The sequence below is a fragment of the Lathyrus oleraceus genome, chromosome 3 (genome assembly GCF_024323335.1).
Source record: "Lathyrus oleraceus cultivar Zhongwan6 chromosome 3, CAAS_Psat_ZW6_1.0, whole genome shotgun sequence".
NCBI classification, from domain to species: Eukaryota; Viridiplantae; Streptophyta; class Magnoliopsida; order Fabales; family Fabaceae; genus Lathyrus; species Lathyrus oleraceus.
In genome coordinates, this window is record NC_066581.1 from 38,718,738 (window position 1) to 38,741,378 (window position 22,641).

The following is a 22,641-nucleotide window of genomic DNA, read 5'->3' on the forward strand; positions in this document are numbered from 1 at the left end:
CTCTTTGGTCGAAGCCTTTTGTTCTTCCCCAGTTGAGTAAGATTCGTATCCCCTTTGTGGAGTCGAATGTCCATCCTGTAATCGAGTTTGCTTTTAGCCCTCTTTTGGATGATGAGTGTTTTGGGAATATTCCCCAATTCACGCCTTGGTTGGTCACCTATTATATGCCCAGTAACCGGTATCCCTGGTGTTCCTTCCTCTCTGCTCCCTATTATGACTTTTTGTCCCCTGTGGAGTCAGAATCCCTGAGTTGAAGTATACCTTTTAGGTTTTCCTCAGACGTTTTGAAGTTTTGATATATCTCACCCTTATACCGGTCTTGGATATTCATCTCTTCCTGAGCATGTTGTATCTCTCACCCTCATACCTGGCGTTCAGATCACATGTCTCCTTGAGCTTATTACCCAGTAACCGGTAATACCTCGTCCCGCTGCTTCCCCAGGAGAGTCTTTTTAGACATCCCCAGCGAAGTCCCTTAGTGGATTGTTTTTATCCGGATTTTATCCGAAGTATCCGTTGTGGATAGTTTTTGATGTATTGGCATATTCCCCAATACATGCATCTTCGAGTCAGCTCGAGTCTTTCCATTGGATCTTTTCCCTTTGGAATTCTGTTCCCCACGCTTTGAGTCGTGACCTGCTCGCGCATTTTTGTCCCTTTTCTATCCCCAGGAGAGTCCCCAGGGTCTTGGTCCCATGGAGTGAATTGCTCATATGGATTGTCAGTGGCTTCTGATTTCTTTGCTTTTGTGGACACATATCTCCACAGAGTGCTACCATTTTTCATACCTACATTTGCATCACGAGGTCTCTTAGGGACCAAAATCCGTCTCTTCGTTATTTAAGCCCATTCTACCCCATCGAGACGAAGATTTTAACCTTCACTGCTCCGGCTACAATGATCTTAAATAGGGGCATCTGTAAGACCCCAATTTTGACCCTAAGATCCCTCATGGCATCATAACATTGCATTTGCATTGCCTCAAGGATCTTTAGCATCTTGGTTCCCTTTGCCTTTGGGTGAGACTCCTTGTGATTGGTTTGAGATCACCAAGCATGCTTGAATTATACATCATTGTTTCTCTTACTTTTGTTTACTAACCAAAAGCACAAAAATGTGTCACTAACATCTTTTGTTTGAAGCTTGAGTATCATCCAAGACACTTTGTGGGTTCTATTTAGATGATCAGTCAATACATGGGAAAGACTTGAGTTACCTCCAACAGGTTCAAATGGAGCCTATTCATCATTCAAACACTAATCTTGAAGGAGCGAAAATCTGTCTCTGAGCTGTCATGCTCGCTAGGCGAGCAGACTGGTTCGCTTAGCGAAAGGAACTGTCATGCTCGCTAGGCGAGCAGATCCTTCGCTAGGCGAAGCGCGCGCATTTTGGAAAATAACAGAAAATTTTGGGCTTGATTCTGAGCCCACCAAGTCACCAATATTAGGTTATAAAGACTAGAGCTTCATTTGAGAAGAAAAACAGACTGGAGACTATTACAAACCCTGGAAGAAAAAGAGGCAGAGAAGAGCCCTAGGAACTAATCTGCAGCAACCTCCAAGCAGCTCTGAAAAGTTCACTCTGACCCACACACTTTCCGCCTCAGCCTCAAACAAGCCCTAACATTGCTTTGCAAACCCAACCGTGCCATTCGATTCTAATCGATCTCTCTAGTCAGGTGTGCCCTTATTCCCAGTACTTTCAATTTGAATGCTCTGAATGTATGAGGTATCGTTCAGTTTTACCCACGGGTTTATAATTGTGCATGAATATGTATACAATGCCTTGAATGTTTAATAGTTTCGTTTCTGAGATGGATGCCATAGGGTTTGGAGTCCCTAAAATCGTACTGTTATCAATGGGAAATCCAGAATCCGCAGGCGCTCGCTAGCACCTTCGCTAGGCGAGCATGCAGCGAAGCTTCGCTAAGCTTTCGCTAGGCGATGCAGTAGCGATCGCTACAGCATTTGTGTTTTCTGTTTTGCTCTAACTTGTTTTGTGTTCGTCATGGCATTGTTTTCTCCTGGTTCCATCCTGTTACTCTAACCCGTTTGTTGAGTTTTTGTGAGGCCTCACATACGCTTGCAGGGAGAGCTCGCTTGGTATTCCACTTTATTTGCGGGATACCACTTGGAGGTCTACTCCGATTACCTGTACTGACTTGCTTTCTTTGGTGATGTTTAGCTTGGAAGAGTCTTTGGGTTTCTTATTTCTAAATTGATGTTGCTTCGGATCTTTATCCGCGTGGTACTTTATTTTTTCCGCATTTTACCGCTTTCTTAGGTTTCGTATAGCCTCTCGTGGTATGTCAATTAATGTAGCGCGATTCCTTCATATAGGACCGCCCTTTTGCATGAGCATCCCTAAAACACCCAAATTCATTGATTTTTCTTCTCCTAAGAACACGTTAACTCCTTCTACTACAGGCGAGCAAGTCTCCAAAGGTCGAGCATCCAGTAGATTGCGTAGTAACGTCGTTCGCTCAAAACCCAACCCTTAACCCCGTAGTTGGTCGAACTACGTTTTGCTCTGATTTTCATCCCAGATGAGATACGTAGGCATAAGACGCGATGTCTTAGCGATCACACTTCCCCTTAACCCCTAGGTAGCCGAGCTACGAAGACTCTGATTCTCAGATTCAGATGAGATACGTATGCAGTGGATGCGACATCCGTGCGAGTCATTTTCTTTTGACCCCTCTTTTAGTAAGTAGTACATTAGATAAACATACACGCTTTTCTCATCCCTTCAATCATGTTTGCACAAATAAATTTTCAAAAAAAATACCAACCTTTGCAACAAATGTGAAAAGGGCTCCCTAGGAGTACCTAGGATGCTTTGGGTGCCTAACACCTTCCCATTGCATAACCAACCCCCTTACCCAGATCTCTGACATTTTTACTAGTTTTTGATTCGATAAAACTTTTAGGTTTTTGTTCGCTTTCTAACCATTCCTTTGGATAAATAGAAGTGCGGTGGCGACTCGACTTGTATGATTTACCTTGGATTTAGTCAATATCTCTAATGGTAACGAATACCCCGCTACACCCGCTAATCGTCCTTTAAGGGACTATGTTGCCCCATCTCAGGATGAACCACACAACAACATCGCTGCCCCTGCCATCAACCGAAACGATTTCGATTTGAAACCTTCACGATTACAAGCGGTACAACAAAACCAATTCTCAGGCAGTCCTATAGACGACCCGAACCTCCATGTGTCAGTATTCGTACAATATGCAGATACAGTAAAAGCTAATGGGGTTAATCCCAAAGCAATACGATCACGTCTTTTTCCCTTCTCTTTAAGAGACAGAGCTAGAGCGTGGCTCCAGTCCTTACCGTCAAATTCCATAACTACATGGGACGAATTAAAGAAGGTCTTCTTAGCCATATATTTAACACCTAGTAAAACAGCTATGCTAAGAAGCCAATGAATTTAGGCAAAAAGACAACAAATCGATTTTCGAAGCATGAGAGAGTTATAAGGACATGGTGAGAATTTGTCTGCACCATGGGCTTGAACCTTGGCTTATTATCCATAATTTTTATGGTGGTCTCTCCTATAACACCAAATTTAACTTAAACATTGCAGTTGGCGGCGATATAATGGATAAAACGTATGAAGAGGCTTATCAACTCATTGAAAATATGGCGCAAAATCACTACCATTGGGGAGCAGAGCGCACTTCTATAGAGAAACCTCAACCAAAAGGAGGTATGTATGAAGTCAGTGGCATAGATCACATCAATGCTAAGGTAGACGACCTGACTCAAACGATTGAAAGTTAAACCATAACTCTTGTGGCCACCGTGGCTGCCGTAGCCCCAAGTTATGATATATGTGGAGTACCTGTACACAATGTTTCCGAATGCCAATTACTAGTAGGCATTGCACCTGACCGGTTAAATTATGCTCAAGGAAACCCGTACTCCAATACTTACAACTCAGGTTGGAAAAACCATCCTAACTTCTCTTATAAGAATAACAACGCCTTGTATGCTCCAAATCAACCACCTCCTGGTTACCAGAAGCCAACTCAGAGCGCACCTCAAGCAACTCCTCAAACGCCTAGAAAATCTAATCTTGAGTTGATGATGGAGAACTTTGTTACCTCTCAAACGCAACAAAATAAGGACTTTATGAATCAGAACGCCTATACCTCAGAATTAGTGAAATAATTAGCAACTAAAGTAGATGCTTTGGCTACTCATAACAAAATGTTGGAAACGCAAATTTCTCAAGTAGCCCAGCAACAAGAAACTACCGCAGATCCAGCTGAGACTTTCCCTAGTCAACCTCAACCTAATCCGAAAGGTCAAGCTAATGCTATCACATTGTGGAGCGGGATGGAGTTAGATAATCCAGTTGATCCCAGAACACATATTTCGGGCGGTGATTCAGAAAAATGGCCAACCTGATAAACTAGAGGAAAAAGATGAAACCAAAGAGGAAGTTGAGAAGGCGATTCCATACGTGCCTCCACCACCATATAAACCACCAATTCCTTACCCTGAAAGACTATCTAAGTCCAAAACCGAAGGACAATTCAGGAAGTTTGTCGAACTCTTGAAATAGCTTAATATTACCATCCCTTTCACTGAGGCTATTACACAGATTCCCTCATATGCCAAGTTCCTAAAAGAAATCTTATCTAACAAGAAGAAACATGAGGATGATGAGACAGTGACGCTTAACACAGAGTGTAATGCTATCATTCAGAATAACATGCCACCTAAACTGAAAGATCATGGCAGTTTTTCCATACCCTGTGTAATAGGGAAGTTTGTAATAGACCAAGCCCTCTATGATTTAGGAGCTAGTGTGAGTTTGATGCCCCTTTCCATCTGCAAAAGACGCAAATTAGGAGAGTTAAGACCAACAAGAATGTCTCTCCAACTAGAAGATCGCTATTAAGTATCCCATAGGAATACTAGAGAACATTCACGTCCGAGTTGGTCAATTCTTCATCCCTACAGATTTCATAATAATGGACATCAAAGAAGATTCTAACATCCCAATTATCCTAGGAAGACCCTTCCTAGCAACTGTTGGTGCCATTATAGATATGAAACAAGGAAAAATGACTTTCGAAGTAGGGGAGGAGAAGATTGAATTCATTCTATCGCAATTTCTGAAAGCATCTGCTATAGACGACACATGTTATTTTATGGACATCATTGATGAGTGTATAAAAGAAATAAAAATGGAACCATCCGAGGATATTGAAATCCTAAAAATCCCAGCACCACTCACTCTTGAGGACGACCAATGCAAAGAACCATCTGTAGATGACAGTTTAAGGGAATGTCTAGCATTAACTCCAAATCCAATTCCATGCCCGAAGAAACCACCTATAGAACTTAAAACGCTGCCAAAAAATCTAAGATATAAATTCCTGGACACAAAGCTTGAGCAACCAATAATAGTCAATGCCGATTTAGGACAAATAAAAACTGAAAAACTATTACATATCCTAAGAAAATACCCTAATGCCTTAGGCTACAACATCTCAGACTTAAAAAGAATTAGTCCCTCTCTATGCATGCATCAAATTATGCTAGAAGAAGACTCGAAAACCTCTAGAGAACACCAGAGGCGACTAAACCCGATTATGAGCGATGTTGTAAGAAAATAAGTGTTGAAGTTATTAGAGGTATGTATTATATATACCATATCTGGCAATCAATGGGTCAGCCCAGTAGATATAGTACCTAAGAAAGGTGGAGTTACGGTTGTCGATAATGAAAAGGGCGAGACTGTAGCTAAATGTGTAGTAACCGAATGGAGGATATGCATTGATTATAGAAAATTAAATAAAGCAACTCACAAGGATCACTTCCTCTTACCTTTCATCGATCAAATGTTGGAACGATTAGCTAAGCACTCTCATTTTTGTTATCTGGATGGTTACTCTAGATTCTTTCAAATTCCCATCGATCCCTATGACCAAGAAAAAACACCTTTCACATGTACTTCTGGTATATTTGCCTACAGACGAATTCCGTTTGGAGTTTGTAATTGTAGACTATGTGTCAAAATGGATCGAAGCAATAACTTCACCTACAAATGACCCGCAATTTATAATAAAGCTCTTTAAGAGTCAAATTTTTCCTAGATTAGGTATACCGAGACTCGTCATTAGTGATGGAGGCTCCCACTTCAAAATCTTTGAGAAATTATTACTTAAATATGGAGTTAGACACCGAATAGCAACCCCTTACCACCCACAAACAAGTGGACAGGTCGAAATTTCCAATAGGGAAATTAAGAAAATATTAGAAAAAACAATTGCAACCTCTAGGAAAGATTGGTCCTTCAAGCAGCTTCACGAAGCTCTATGGACATATCGTACAGCCTATAAGACCCTCATAGGAACCACACCCTTTAAATTAATTTATGGTAAGTCTTTCCACCTCCCGGTGGAATTAGAACATACGGCTTACTGGGCCATTAAGGCCCTAAACATAGACTATGCAATCGCGTGTGAAAAACGAGTCTTAGAGATACATGAACTCGAGGAACTAAGTTTGGACGCCTATGAGAATGCCAAAATCTATAAGGAACAAACAAAAAAATGGCACGATAAACATACCTCAAGGAGAGAGTTTAACGAGGGGGATTTAGTCCTGCTATTTAACTCCCGACTACGACTTTTTCCAGGAAAATTACATTTTAGATGGTCCGGCCCTTTTAAAGTTACCAAAGTGTTTCAAAATGGAGCTATAGAAATAAAAGGTAAATTTAACAAAGCCTTTGTCGTGAACAGACAACGTGTGAAACACAATCATTGTGTTATCAATAAAGATTTTTATATTAGTCTAAAGCTAGGCGAGCCTCCATCTCTCTAAACAACTTAATGATTTGTTAATTTGTGTCGAGCTTACGACATTAAACAAAGCACTGCGTGGGAGGCAACCCACAACTACTAATCATTAATTCCCAAATAAGTGGTTTACTTGTTTTGATCAATACTAACTATTTTCACGTCTCCTTTCAGGCTACTATCTTTAGGAATGGAGAACGTAGATGATATGATTGTTACTTTTAGAAACGTAGCATAGAGGCAACGCTATGAACTCTTTTTTAGAGTGAGGTGGCACTGACCAAATACCCTGATGTACACACCATGGCTACCTTAGGTATAGGGGAGAACATCAACTTTATGTTCAACCAACTTGGGTGGGAGAGCTTCACTAGGAAGAGATTTTCAACATACCACAAGCTAACACTAGAATTCCTAAGTTCCTTTCTCTATGACCCTAACCAAGGGAGAGGATTCAATAGAGAACAGTGTCCTTTAGGCTTTTTGGGTATACCTATAATTTTAACCATCGTGAAATGGTTGATCTATTAGGGTTTCCTAATGGACCCAACATTTTCACTATAGCATAATAGGATGCATCTATGACCCGTTAACTTGACTATTTCTGGACCAAAATTTCTGGAGAGACACAAACTGAACCCGATTCCAGACACTCCGCCCAAATCCATAACCCTTATATTCGCTATTTCCACATGATCCTAGCTTACACCCTTTTTTGAAAACCGAAAAGCAGTACCAATGTGTCTAGAGATGAATTATTCGTCTTGTTCTATGTTTTTCAGTATATACCAGTTAATGCTGCAACCTTCATGCTCGTAAACCTAAATAGGATTACCCATGCCACTCATGGTCCCATCCTGATTGGTGGACAAGTCACCATGATTGCTGCAACCTTAGCCCTAAGAACAACACTCTCCCACATAACCCCTCTAGGAGGAACCCGACCAATGGACATTACATTTTATTTTAATAGAAGGCTAATAAGAAATCTTGGATCTAGGGAATTCCAGCTGTTAATCAGCTATGAAGTAGTTCACCAATTCACCCTGCCTAACATTGAGCGAACTAGTGTGTACGACCGTAACAACTGGCTTTATGATTTACAAGGCCAGTGTGAGTTACCTTCACCTCCTATAACACCTCCTGTTTATGAATGTCGTAGTCCTCCCGCTCTCTCTGATACACCTACGCTTACTTCCGTTGCTTATCCCACTTCTAGTAACAACCATAATCTGGCACTAAAAAATTTTCGGACCGAAGTCGCTGCCATACAAGTTGATGTTACTGCCATTCTCCTAGACCTTTACGGCTTTATGGACATTTTTAATGAATAATTTGATCATCTTCACCAAGTGGTGTATTCCAGGCCCCCTATTACCGATCATACCGATCATTGTAGTGGCTGATCTACAAGATTTTTATTTCTGCATTCCTGCCTGACACTGAAGCACTGTGGAAACCGCTTTGTTTAAGTGAGGGGGAGGATACCATTTCATGCTTTCTTTCATGTTTTCTATTTAGAATTTCCTTTGAATACTTTTATTTTATGATTATGATTCTTCGTTGATTTTGTGTGTGTATTGTGTCGTGCTATCAACGTAAAACATAACAAGTATTTTATGCTTTTTACTAATGTCACTTTATTTCAGTTTATTTTATTTGTGTCATGTATTATTTTATATTGCATTAATTGATATCATATTATGCATTTTAATTTTTTATTGAACCACAAAATTAAAAAAAAATGTTTCTGAAGCTTGTGGCGTTCACCACAACCCTCATGGTGTTCGCCACACAGGTAAAACGAACTTTCTACATTTAAGGTTCGTGGCGTTCCCCACAACCCTACGACATTTGCCAAAAACCTCAGAAACACAAAAACACGATTTTAAACGCACAACCCCATGCTTTTCCACTTTTTCAACTCCCAAAACTCATTAACTCACCTTTGTCACTCCCCAACAACACCCTTCATCTTCAACCTTTCAAATTCCCTCTCTATTTCACTTATTTAAAATCTCATCATCCAAACTCAACCACATTGCAAAATCTCATTTGAACCCCATTCTAAAGTCATTATTCACTCACACATCATGCCTCCAAGAGTCCAACCTAGAACAAGAAGGCCAGCAACAGACTTGTCCAATCTCGTCTTCAGTGAAGGTGAAGTTAGAGAATTACAAAAGGGGAGGTACTTGAAGTTCTACGAACACTCAGTAACTCTAAGAAGGTATGCCGAAGAATCTTGCTTATGTAAGTTAGGACTTTTCGGTAGTGTACAATGGATACTAGATAGACTAGATTTAACATATTTTTGTTTGTTAAATGATGCTACCTATGAGAGGCTGACTTTATAGTTTTTAAGTTCTTTCACTTGCTATACACCTATGGTAGATCAATACTCTTCCGACACGGTGAGGTTTAGAATATTTAATAGGGATTACGAATTGAGCCAAGATAGTCTTGGGGACATACTGCATTTTCCCCATGGGGACGGTATAACTTATGCATGTCCCTTGAAAGAAAAATGACATTATGAAGCATTCCGTTTTTGGGAACAATTGACTGGTGAGAGGACTTCCGATTGGGAAGGGATAAAATCCTCACATATCCATAACCCGGCCATACGCTATGTGCATCGCATATTAGCCAACATAATTTTTTGCCGAATAAACAACGGTAGGTGAATTCCAAAGTGCTTATCTTTTTACACACCGCATTTGCACCAACACGAGTCAATACGGCTCCTTTTATGCTGGCTTGAAATTCTGGTATGAGACATGAGATGTCGAAGGTAATGTCACGACACTAATATCTGAACAACAAGTGAAATATAAACATGATAAAAACAAAGAAACAATTGAAACAACGACACAAGAAATTGTTAACCCAGTTCGGTGCAAACCCACCTACGTATAGGGGCTAACAAGCCAGGAAGAAAATCTACTAAACAGAATTAGTTCAAAGACTCTCAGTAAACAACTTAAAGTTACAGTCTTTCCACCTAATCTCTACACGTGTAACTTCTATCTAAGAACTCTTAGATATGAGACCCTACTCACTCCCCCTCAATCACAACAGTGATACTAAAACAAATACTACACAAAAACAAGACACACTTCAAGGACACATACTTGATCTTGCTTAAAATCTTCAATCAAGTAAACAAATACACTCGTACTTCAAAGCTTAGAGTGGACAAATTACAACTCAAAACTCAGTCCAATTCACACATCAACCAGATGAATGAATGGATCACAATGCATGAACTCACAATAGGCTAACAACCCTAATACTCACTGACTTCGACGTTCATATCTTCTATTCGTGCAATTACACAAGGTTATATGGTCTTTAAATAGAAGCTTTATGAATGGGCTTGGGCAGCATGTAACCCTAATCATATCTAACGCGTATTCCCTAGGAATTAGTAACAAATAATTCCTCTTTGGGAAGCATAATATTTTGGCTTTAATTACTCCTTTAATAATGCATGCAATCTCCACATAAGCACACAAAGACTTGCATGAAAAGTGCAACAACAAAACACATAACATTCAGACTGAATGTTCTGTATGCACATGTCTTAACATCGGGTCTAACATCTTGAATAAATCCTGCACAACCATATTAAACATCTTGCATGAAGTTGACATCACATGTCAAGACAACAGGCGTGACATCTTGTGATAACACTAAGTTTTACCAAAATTTATGCCAATACATAGAACCAACAAACTCCCCCTTAGGCAAATTTTGGCTAAAACATACATCAGATCACACTTTCACAAGTAATCAATCAAAGTATCAGTTCAGCAGCAGAAGTAAACATACACACATTACTAGCAATAACAACTAGTAAACACACAAGCGCTTGTACTCAGAACACACCATCTCCCCCTTCAACTAGACCACAACAAGCAGCAGCCTGCTTCACACAGACAGAACACTCAGACAGAGAATCCTCCCCCTGTGCCAAAGCCAAAACACACCAGAAAAGTTCTCCAAACATCATTTATAGCTATAGCTACTTCTCCCCATTTTTAGCCAAAAGAGACCAAAGAGACAAAATAAATGTCTATTTAGTCATTAACCAAAATATCAAAAGTTAAAGGGTTACAAAACCAAGTGCATAACCAACTGTAAGCAAGCTGAGATACGAACCAACCAAACAGCAAAACAACAAAACAGAATTGCCGAAAACAAGAAAATCCATCACAGAAAAAAACATCACATCAATAGGGACCAAAGTCAAGGAGCTACTCAGTAGAGCTTGAGCTTGCAGCTTCATCAGCACCAGAATCAGAGTTCTCACTTGTATCATCATGGTTAGCATACCTCTCACTAGAAGTGTGAGCTTCAACTTCTTCTTCATGGCTGACATTATCATTTTCAATATTTTCACTTTCAGTCTGCTCCAAGCTTGCAATCAAGGCTTCCAATGATTGTTTTCTAGCGGTTGCTACCCTTATCCCTTCACCCAACTCTTTGCAAGTCTCCTTAAGCTCAGCAACTGTTCCACTTTTTGAGGATGGCTTTTTCATGGTAGATGTCATGATAATATCCTCGACATGACTGCCTTCAAGCAATTTGTAGTGCATAGACAGAAAAGGTTTTCTTCTATTAGGTAAGTCATTAGAGCATAAAATACCAGGGTGTTGATTCAAGATAATTCCACAGATCATTGAGGGAAAGGCAATTGGTAGCTTAACTACATTTGTAGATGCATGCTTGATGATTTGTTCAAACATAAATCTACCATAGTCAAATTTCACTTTGGTTCCAACAACAAAAGTAAACCTTCCAAGGGTATTAGCAATGGTGGAAATATGGTTGGTAGGGATCCAATTTGTAGCTCCTATTTTATGCAAGATAGCATACTTGATAGTCAACTTCCCAGCAGGAAGATGTTTTTTAATAGGCCACCCTTTCACCTGCCTATCTATAATCTCTCTACAGACCTTATTGTCTGTAACTTCTAATTCACCTGCACCCTCAATTTTCCTTCCTAGAAAATTATTAATAATAGTAGGAGAAAATGTTATACACTTACCCCTCACAAACACCTTGCAGAACTCCTTGATGTTCTTATCAGCAATATCCTCAAGAATGTTGATAATGAATTCCTTAACTAAACCCTCATAGCATTGAGATAACCCAGCCACAGTCTTCAACAACCCAGCAACCTTTATCAGGTCCATGACCTCCTTGACATCAGCAGCATCTTTTCCCAACTCCCTTTTCACAACCACCCTTCTTTGAATCACAAATTTCCACTTGGCATCTCCATCCTCAAGATGGAAAGAGATGTTATCCAAATGAATAGCAAGAACTTTAATAGGAGACTTCCTAGTAGTTGTTTTCTTCACAGGCGAGATGTCAGGGACATCTTCCTCAACATCCTCTTCAGACTCATAATCATTTATGACCTTCCTCTTCTTCACTTCAACCTTACTCCAAGATTTTGAGGGACCAATACCAGCAGTCTTCTTAGATTTTCTAGCTGACATAAGTTCAGCCACATATCTTCCTTTGCGAGTCTTCATGCGTTTAGCCACACTTGGCTTAAGCTGATGAAGTAAGCTTTCCTTTTGATCATCAGAGCTACCATCCTTTAGATCAATCACATCATGCTTCTCAGAGTGGGAAGCATTGGCAGTTTTAGATGCCACAAATTTTCCTTTTTCAGACATGGTTTTCCCTAGAGAGCACAACCCTTCAGCAGCCAAGTCCTTCTCAGAACTGGAGGAATCGTCATCCTTACCACTATGTTGTTCAACCTCAGGAGAGGGGTACATTTGAGAAAGGGGAGTAGAGACTCCTTTCACAGAGTGTCCTTCATTAAGGATTCTAGTGACTAGGTTTCTTATAACACGATCAGTGTGATGTATATCTTCCTTAGAATTAGTGGTAGGAGTTGAACCAGAGGGAATACAAGAGGAGTTACCTTGATCGGAGCATGCAGAAGCTGAGGCATCAATGGGTTGGTTCAACTCAATGGCTTCGTAGGGAATAACGGAGAGAGGAACAACATCCAGAATCTCATCATCGGGAATACCCATGGAAGGAGTACTAACCTTTTGAGTAGACTTAGTATTTTTGGAAGCAGATGTATCTTGATGTTGTGACACTTTGGAGTTTTTCTGGAAAAAAAAATAAAGTTGCCCTAGCAGAGGTTTATGAAGAAGGAGCAAGAAGATAGAAGAGTTGGAGTAGGTAGTGAGGTTGTGTGGGTAGTGTGTGAAGACGGAATAGATGGTATTTCCAAAACAGGGTGATGATTTACCATAATGGGGACGCTTTATTTTAGCCACATAGACACTAATTTGTTTACTTTTTCCACTCCATATTAATTGCTACAAGTCTTCATAAATGCAAATCCCTAATTTTCCTCTCAGGACTTCAAACTGATTTGCATCCAAAGCCTTTGTAAAAATATCAGCTAACTGCATCTCAGTAGCAACATGCTCTAAGACTACAATATTATCCTCCACAAGTTCTCTAATAAAATGGTGACGTATATCAATATGTTTGGTCCTGCTGTGCTGAATAGGATTCTTTGAGATGTTTATGGAACTCAGGTTGTCACAGTACAATGTCATGACATCTTGTGAGACATTATATTTAGTCAGCATTTACTTCATCCACACAAGTTGAGAACAACTACTTCCAGCTGCTATGTATTCAGCTTTAGCAGTGGACAGAGAAACACAATTTTGCTTCTTACTGAACCATGATATTAAATTGTTCCCCAAGAAGAAGCATCCTCCTGATGTGCTTTTCCTATCATCAGCACTTCCAGCCCAATCAGCATCACAATATCCAGACAACACAGATTCAAATCCATGAGTGTATAGCATCCCATAGTCACAAGTTCCATTGTCATATTTCAGGATCCTTTTCACTTGGTTTATATGGCTCACCTTTGGTTCAACTTGATATCTAGCACAAACACCTACAGCAAAAGCAATGTCAGGTCTGCTTGTTGTAAGATATAGCAGACTTCCTATCATGCTTTTGTAGAGACTTCGATCCACACTGACACCATTTTCATCTTTAGACACTTTCAGATGAGTAGGAGCAGGTGTCCTCTTGTGGCTTGCATTCTCCATGCCAAACTTCTTAACAATAATCTTGGCATATTTACTTTGAGATAGAAAGATAGAATCTTCCATCTACTTGACTTGCAGGCCAAGAAAATAGGTTAGTTCCCCAACAAGGCTCATTTCAAATTCAGACTGCATTTGCTCAACAAAATGTTGAACCATTTTACTTGACATCCCACCAAACACAATATCATCCATATAGATCTGAGCAACCATGAGCATTCCTCCTTCATCTTTGACAAATAAAGTCTTATCAATGCCTCCCTTTGTGTATCCATTGTCAATGAGAAACACTGTGAGTCTCTCATACCAAGCTCGAGGAGCTTGTTTCAACCCATAAAGAGCTTTCCTCAACTTATACACATGCTTTGGAAGATTTGGGTCTGTGAATCCCTTTGGTTGTTCAACATATACTTCCTCATTCACGTAGCCATTTAAGAAGGCACTTTTCACATCCATTTGGAACAGTTTAAACTTCAGAATACATGCCACTCCTAACAATAATCTAATGGACTCCAGACGAGCTACAAGAGAAAATGTTTCATCAAAGTCAACTCCTTCAACTTGAGTGTATCCTTGTGCTACCAATCTTGCTTTATTTCTAGTAACCACACTTTTTTCATCAGATTTATTCTTGTAAACCCACTTTGTTCCAATAACATTTATTCCTTCAGGTCTTGGAACCAATTCCCATACTTCATTTCTCTTGAATTGGCCTAACTCTTCCTGTATGGCATTGATCTAGAATTCATCACTTAAGGCTTTTTTAACATTCTTAGGCTCAACCTTGGACACAAAACAGGCGTGTGAGATCACTTCCCTTGATCTAGTGGTGACCCCTTTATTTGAGTCTCCTATAATGAGATCTTTAGGACGGTCCTTCTGAATTCTGATAGAGGGTCCCTTATTAACTTTATCAGCTTCAGGTTCAGCTTGAGTGGACTCACTCTCACTACTTTTGTCCAGGAGATCAGCTGGGGCATCATTCGGAAATGTTTCAACATCGTCTGTGACATCAGTTTCTTGATCATCAACAACAAAATTGATAGATTCCATCATAACTTTTGTTATGGAATTAAAAACTCTAAAGGCTCTGCTGTTTGTTGAGTAGCCCAGAAATATTCCTTCATCACTCTTGGGGTCCATTTTCCTTCTTTGTTCACGATCATCCAGGATATAGCATTTACTACCAAACACATGAAAGTATTTGACAGTAGGTCTTCTTCCCTTCCAGACTTCATATAAAGTGGTTGAGGTCCCTTTTCTCAAGGTTACTCTATTGTGAACATAACAGGTCGTGTTCATAGCTTCGGCCCAAAAGTGGTAAGGCAACTTCTTAGCATGAATCATAGCTCTAGCAGATTCTTGGAGAGTTCTATTTTTCCTTTCCACGACACCATTTTGCTGAGGGATAATGGGAGAAGAGAACTCATGACCAATCCCTTCAAATAAACAAAATTCAGCAAATTTACTGTTCTCAAATTCTTTCCCATGATCACTTCTGATTCTGATAACATGACTCTTTCTTTCTCTTTGAAGTCTTTGGCAAATATCTTTGAACACATCAAACACATCAGATTTTTCCCTTATAAAGTTCACCCAGGTATATCTGGAGAAGTCGTCCACCACAACATAAGCATACCTTTTCCCACCAAGACTTTCCACCTGCATAGGTCTCATCAAGTCCATGTGGAGAAGTTCCAGCACTTTAGATGTGGTGTCATGTTTGATCTTCTGATGTGACATCTTTGTCTGCTTTCCAATCTAACATTCACCACATACTCTTCCTTCTTCAATCTTTAATTTTGGGATTCCTCTGACAGCTTCAATAGATATGATCCTCTTCATCCCTTTAAGATGCAGATGACCCAGTTTTTGATGCCATGGTTTCACTTCTTGTTCTTTAGCTAGAGAACATATTGATGAATAGCTAGTTTCTCGAGGAATCCACATATAGCTGTTGTCCTTAGATCTGACTCCTCTCATGATCACCTTATTTTTTGCATTAGTAATCAAGCATTCAATTTTTGTGAAGTTCACATTTAGACCATGATCACATAGTTGACTGATGCTGATCAGGTTTGCAATCCATCCTTTAACAAGCAACACATTATCAAGGTTAGAAACTCCAGGGCAGTTCAGCTTTCCAATCCCCTTGATTTCACCCTTTGCTCCATCACCAAAAGTTACATAGCTGGTGACATGGGATTGAAGGTCAACCAACAGGTTTTTGCTTCCAGTCATGTGTCTGGAGCATCCACTGTCAAAGTACCAATCTTCTTTGGCTAAGATTCTGAAGGAAGTGTGAGCTATCAAGTTAGTAGCACCATCCCTAGGAACCCACTGTTTTCTGTTAGCATGGATGTGTTGTTTGGGTCTAGGTTGATGAGTAGGACTAGGATAACCATACAGCCTAAAGCAGAATGGTTTTATGTGACCAAATTTCCCACAATAATGACATCTCCATGTTTTGTGTTTTCCCTTATGTTTTCTTTCCTTGTGATGTTGAGACACCTGATGTGACATCTTTGGTTTGCTACCAGTGGGACTACAGTCAGGAGAGGATTCATTGAACCCAAGGTCAATCATGTCTCTTGCCATCTTTCTAGTTTGGAGGATTTTGTCTAAGGTGTCAAATCCACTGTTTAGCATTCTGACATACTTTGTCATCTCATCCAGTTTGGAGTTCAGGAACACAACTTCAATCTTCAACTTAGAGATGGTTCCTAAGTGTTCTGTCCTTTCAGCCTCTAGCTGAGTTATCATTTTCTTCTGATTCTCCACTTGTTGACACACTTCTTCACTTCTAAAACACAACTTCCTGTAAGAAGTAGCTAATTCATCAAAGGTTAATTCATCATCACTGGAGTCTTCACCAGGATCCCATCTCCCAGTCAAGGCAATCACAAGATTGGCAGATTCTCCTTCTGTTTCACTTTTAGAATTATCATCAGACCAAGTAGCAGCAAGACTCTTCTTCTGTTTCTTGAGATAGGTCCCACATTCAGCTCTAATGTGGCCATACCCTTCACATTCATGGCACTGAATTTCTTTGCCCTGCATGGATTTTTCTTCAGATTTTGTTCTTCTTCCAGCATCATTGGGCCTACCGATGTCAAATGAGTTGTTCTTGACATTAGACTTTGACCTCACATCCATCCTCTTCAGGATTGTATTGAATTGTCTTCCAAGTAACGCTAAATCATTTGCCATATCTTCATCAGTATCCTGACTACTTTCTTCCTTTTTATCTTCAGTGTTTGACACAAAGGCTATGCTTTTGACTTTCTTTTCAAATCCATCACTCATTCTCAACTCAAATGTTTGGAGGGATCCAATTAGCTCACCCACTCTCATCTTGCAGATATCTTGAGATTCTTCTATGGCTGTCACTTTCATGGCAAATCTCTTGGGAAGTGATCTTAGAATTTTCCTCACAAGCTTTTCATCTGACATCTTCTTACCCAGGGCTCCTGAGGCATTAACAATTTCAAGGATATTCATATGGAAGTCATGAATACTTTCATCTTCTTTCATCCTCAAATTCTCAAACTTTGTAGTAAGCAGCTGCAATCTAGACATCTTCACTCTAGAGGTACCTTCATGAGTGGTTTTGAGAATATTCCAAGCATCTTTAGCCACATCAAAATTGTTCACCAGTATGAAGATGTTCTTATCAACCCCATTGAATATAGCATTCAATGCTTTAGAGTTTCCAAGAGTTAGTTCATCCTCCCCCTTGGTCCATTCTTCCTCAGGCTTCTTATCAGTTGTAACTTCTTCATACTTTGTAGTGAAGGGATGTTCCCAGCCTGTTAGAACAGCCTTCCAAGCCTTATTATCCAACGATTTCAGGAAGGCTACCATCTGATGTTTCCAGTAGTCATAGTTAGATCCATCCAGAATTGGTGGTCTGTGCACAAACCCTTCGTCTCTATCCATAGTACTAAAAAGTAACGTCCCAAGATCTCACCCAGAACCAGAGCAGGATGCCTGCTCTGATACCAATTGAAATTCTGGTATCAAATATGAGATGTCGAAGGTAATGTCACGACACTAATATCTGAACAACAAGTGAAATATAAACAGGATAAAAACAAAGAAACAATTGAAACAACGACACAAGCAATTGTTAACCCAGTTTGGTGCAAATACACCTACGTCTGGGGGCTACCAAGCCAGGAAGGAAATACATTAAACCGAATTAGTTCAAAGACTCTCAGTAAACAACTTCAAGTTACAGTCTTTTCACCTAATCTCTACCCGTGTGACTTCTATCTAAGGACTCTTAGATATGAGACCCTACTCACTCCCCCTCAATCACAGAAGTGATACTAAAACAAATACTACACAAAAATAAGACACACTTCAAGGACACATACTTAATCTTGCTTAAAAGCTTCAATCAAGTAAACAAATACACTCGTACTTCAAAGCTCAGAGTGGACAAATTATAACTCAAAACTCAGTCCAATTTACACATCAACCAGATGAGTGAGTGGATCACAATGCATGAACGCACAATAGGCTAACAACCCTAATACTCACTGACTTCAACATTCGTATCTTCTGTTCGTGCAATTACACAGGGTTACATGGTCTTTAAATATAAGCTTTCTGAATGTGCTTGGGCAGCATGTAACCCTAATCCTATCTAACGTGTATTCTCTAGGAATTAGTAACAAATCATTCCTCTTTGGGAAGCATAATATTTTGGCTTTAATTACTCCTTTAATAACCCATGCAATCTCCACATAAGCACACAAAGACTTGCATGAAAAGCGCAACAACAAAACACATAACATTCAAACTGAATGTTCTATATGCATATGTCTTAACATCGGGTCTGACATCTTGAATAAATCCTGCACAACCATATTAAACATCCTGCAGGAAGCTGATATCACATGTCAAGACAACAGGCGTGACATCTTGTGATAACACTAAGTTTTACCAAAATTGATGCCAATAGATAGAACCAACATGGCTCATTTGCAGTTGCTTTATGCAAGAGGGGCCACCCCTTTCTGTATAGGAGGTCTAGTTACCTCCATAGCCCGCACACTAGGTTTAGATAATGATCTGGCAACTCTACATCCCCTCCCGACGCCCTCCCTAGATATTGATTCCTACCGAGCCAAACACTTAATTAAGGCCAGGTGGGACGGAAAATACTCTCTCATGGTTGGCAACCACGAGATTAGGAGTATCATCTTGCCCTACCACATATGCACAAATGTGCGTAATAGGAACAATTGGCTTTATGATATGATCGCCCCTAAACCCGGTCATCCTGCCCCTAATAACATACCTGTGCATGATAACCAAGGAGGTCAAACCTATAATGAATATGATAAGATGGAGCAAGATACTCCCACTTTTTTTGACACTCATACACGTGCACACACCGCACCTAGCCCTTCTAACACTTTTGCTGGTACCTTTCCCCGACATCAATCCCAAGAGGAATATGATTATGTCAGCATTAGGACTGCACTTAACGATGTCCTCTGTGAGATGCGGCACCATAACGATGTGGATCCCGAATGTGACTAGTTGTTGCAAGATATACAAAGACATCATGTCGACATGATGGAACAGATCCAGCAGATACAGGAGCAGCAACACGACTACGCAGGACGGACCGAGCAAAACTTATCGATCCTGATTGAAGAAATGCAGGGCATGCGTGTCGGCACCGAGGACCTGCTTGAGTACATGCAGCACGTAGGTATACCTCCTCCTCAACATGGTATGTATGGACGAGCACGAGGCCGAGACCGTCATTGAGCACTTCACCTAGGTTCTACCTTCCATTTTTCCCTTTTATCGAAACATTAGGGACAATGTTCGGTTTAAGTTGGGGGAAGGAACTTTATCGCTTTTATTTACATCTTTCTTAGGTAGATTTACTGTTTTATTCATTTCCATTTTTATTTAATTGTTTAGTGTTAATTGAGTCAATGCATGTGATGTCGAGTCTTTATGTGTGGTTTCCACTATTTATTGATCTTCTCGTTTCTTGAGCCATAACAATTTTTTTTCCATGGAAATCATTTCACAATTATAAAGTTCTAAGTTATAAATGACATTGAGGTTTGATTGTAAAATCTGGGGAAATTTGTGTGCAAGATCAGTATCATTTTAATGCCTTGAGTCTCCTAAACATGCGAATTAATTTGAATATTCATTATGTTGAAAATCTTGCATCCTTACCTAATGAAATAGTTCAGGCGGTCAACACCATCTTGGTCATGCTTTACGTAGGAGATTGATGCAAATAAGTGTTTGATCAAAAGAATAAAAAAGAATAAAAGAAAAAAATGATATTCAATGAAATATAAATTAAAAATACCAATCGTAGTTGGTTTAATGGTAATTAGCGTTAAACTTGGTAGGGAGGACTACGGTCTGATCCCCCGCGATTACGACTTGGGAGGGGGCTTAAAACACTTAGATGCCATAATCAACCCCCGAACCGGGAAACCGAAAGTAAAATAAAGACCAAAGTCACTAACAGATCTTCCTACTATAAGTGTGAGAGATAACGGGCTTAATGTGATCGCACCTGAACGTAAAAAAATGAAAGGCGAGTTGACAAATTTGAGATATAATGACTCCGTTTAGATTTGCTTGCATGTAGGGAGACTCATGACCGCAATTGCGAAATAGCGTTATTATGATATCCTTAGTGTACTGATTAGTACCTAGTTTAGAAACTATAACCAAAGTAAAGTTTGTAGCTTTAGAATGATTAATTGATTGTTTATGTGATTTTTCATGGAACTACATGCTACGAGATTCCAAATTTTCATATCACAAGTGTAGCATTTGCTTGAGGACAAGCAAAGGTTCAAGTATGGGGGAGTTTGATAACGTGAAACTGTACCATTTATTTTACTCGATTCACATGCATTTTAGTATGATTTTGTGTATGTTTTATTGTATTATGCCGATGTTGGTGCCTTGTTTTAGGTATTTGTTGAAGCAAAACTCATGTGTGAAAAATAGGTAAAGAAAAGAGAAGAAATAGGGAAGAAAAGGAGAAAATGATGAAGTTTACAAGTTCTGGGCTTGTGCCATTCACCATTGGCTTGTGGCGTTTGCCACGCCCCTTGCCACATCTTTTCAAAGTTTAAGTACCACAGCGTTCGCCATGGTCCTATGGCGTTCGCCATGAACAAGCGGTGCTGTTTTTCAGCAACTACATAGAACATGGTCAAGGAACTCCATGATTTCTCTCCACCACTCCCACACGAATTTAGGGAACTTCATCCCTACTTCACCAATATAAAAGGGTTGCATCAGAAGAAAATTTCATCCAAGTTTTTCATCGTATAATTTGATTTTTAGTTTTAAGCAGAAACACTCTAAATAGTGATAGTTCTTCGACGTCGGGAGGCTATTACACCATTGTTCTTGTTTTTACTTTCACAAGTTACTTGGATCAAGCGTGCTGGCATCGTTGTAATTTTCCAGTTATTATTTATACTTGAAGAATCCTCCGAAGTTTAATCCAATTGCTAGTATTCATCAGGTTTCTTTTAATTATTTAATTCCTTATTTTCCGCTTTAATTTCCAATTCTGAATTTTGATTATGTTTATGTTTAAGAATTGCATGTGTATGATTAAGTTTAAAACCATGTACGGCTAAACCTTCCGACACTGGTATGTAAGGACCGTCGTTCCGATGGGATTCAGTAATAATTAATGATAAGTTTTATGAGTTATTTTTCTGGCTCTGGTGTCCAATTCTAATTGAAAAAGGTTTTTGCACGAGAGTGAAAAGTCAATAACGTTATAAATCAATAGAGTGAGAGTTTGAGATTTTAATTGGATAATGGTTTCTAGGCATTAATCCTAAACACAGCTGGAACGCTTTAGGATTAATTAGGATTTATCAATTTCCAAAAAGTACTTTTAATTCAGGTGGTGAGCGAGAGCAAAACATTTTGGTTTAAGAGCATGGCCCGAGCCAAGACCATGAGACTGTGAGGCGAAGTCTTTTAAATTGATATTTTCTACTGAAAAGTGATTTACTTTATTTTAATGTTAATTGTCTACCGAATCCTTTAAGGAAGATGTGATTTACATACCGATGCCTCTTAATTGAATACTTTAATTATATTATTATTTCTAGTTAAATTTTATTTCCCAGTTTCTCTTAATCAATCTAAGAATAACAAAGTAACCATTAGCCTTAGCTTTACATAGTAACTTTAGATAACGATAGTTTGATTTTTGGTCCTTTGGGTTTGATATCTTTTTAAAACTACGTGATATGACTCTGCACTTGCAGTTAGCCATTTCAACAGACATACTAAATCGTGATCATCTCTCTAAACAAGTAATCATTGAAAAGGTACTAAGATCACTTACTCCTCGATTTGATTACATAGTTGTAGCTATAGAATACTCGAAAGACACTGGCACCATGAGAGTTGAAGAGCTGTAGAGTAGTTTAGAGGCACAAGAATTACGTTTGGCTGAAAGAAACTATGAAAGGGAAACATAACAAGCTCTGAAAGCTTCTTTTGTCAAGAAGAACAAGAAACAAGCATGGCTAGAGAACAAGAAAAAGAATGGTGATGGTGGTGGTTAGAATTAAAAAATCCCCAATCAAGATGAGAAGAAACATAAGAATGTTCAGAAGGGAAAGAATAAGTTTGATAAGAGAAAGGTTCAATGCTACAACTGCAATAGGTTT

General features: G+C 39.4%; 1 protein-coding gene across 1 annotated transcript; it reads right to left on the bottom strand.

Annotated features, from left to right (window-relative positions):
- Positions 1 to 11,086: 11,086 nt before the first annotated feature.
- On the bottom strand, positions 11,087 to 12,889 carry LOC127129524 (uncharacterized). Its single transcript, XM_051058688.1, has 3 exons — positions 12,257 to 12,889; positions 11,881 to 12,103; positions 11,087 to 11,835 (listed from the first exon to the last, which is right to left on the bottom strand). Exons 1-3 carry the CDS (start codon positions 12,887 to 12,889, stop codon positions 11,087 to 11,089), a joined length of 1,605 nt encoding a protein of 534 aa, XP_050914645.1.
- Between the last annotated feature and the right edge of the window lie 9,752 nt (positions 12,890 to 22,641).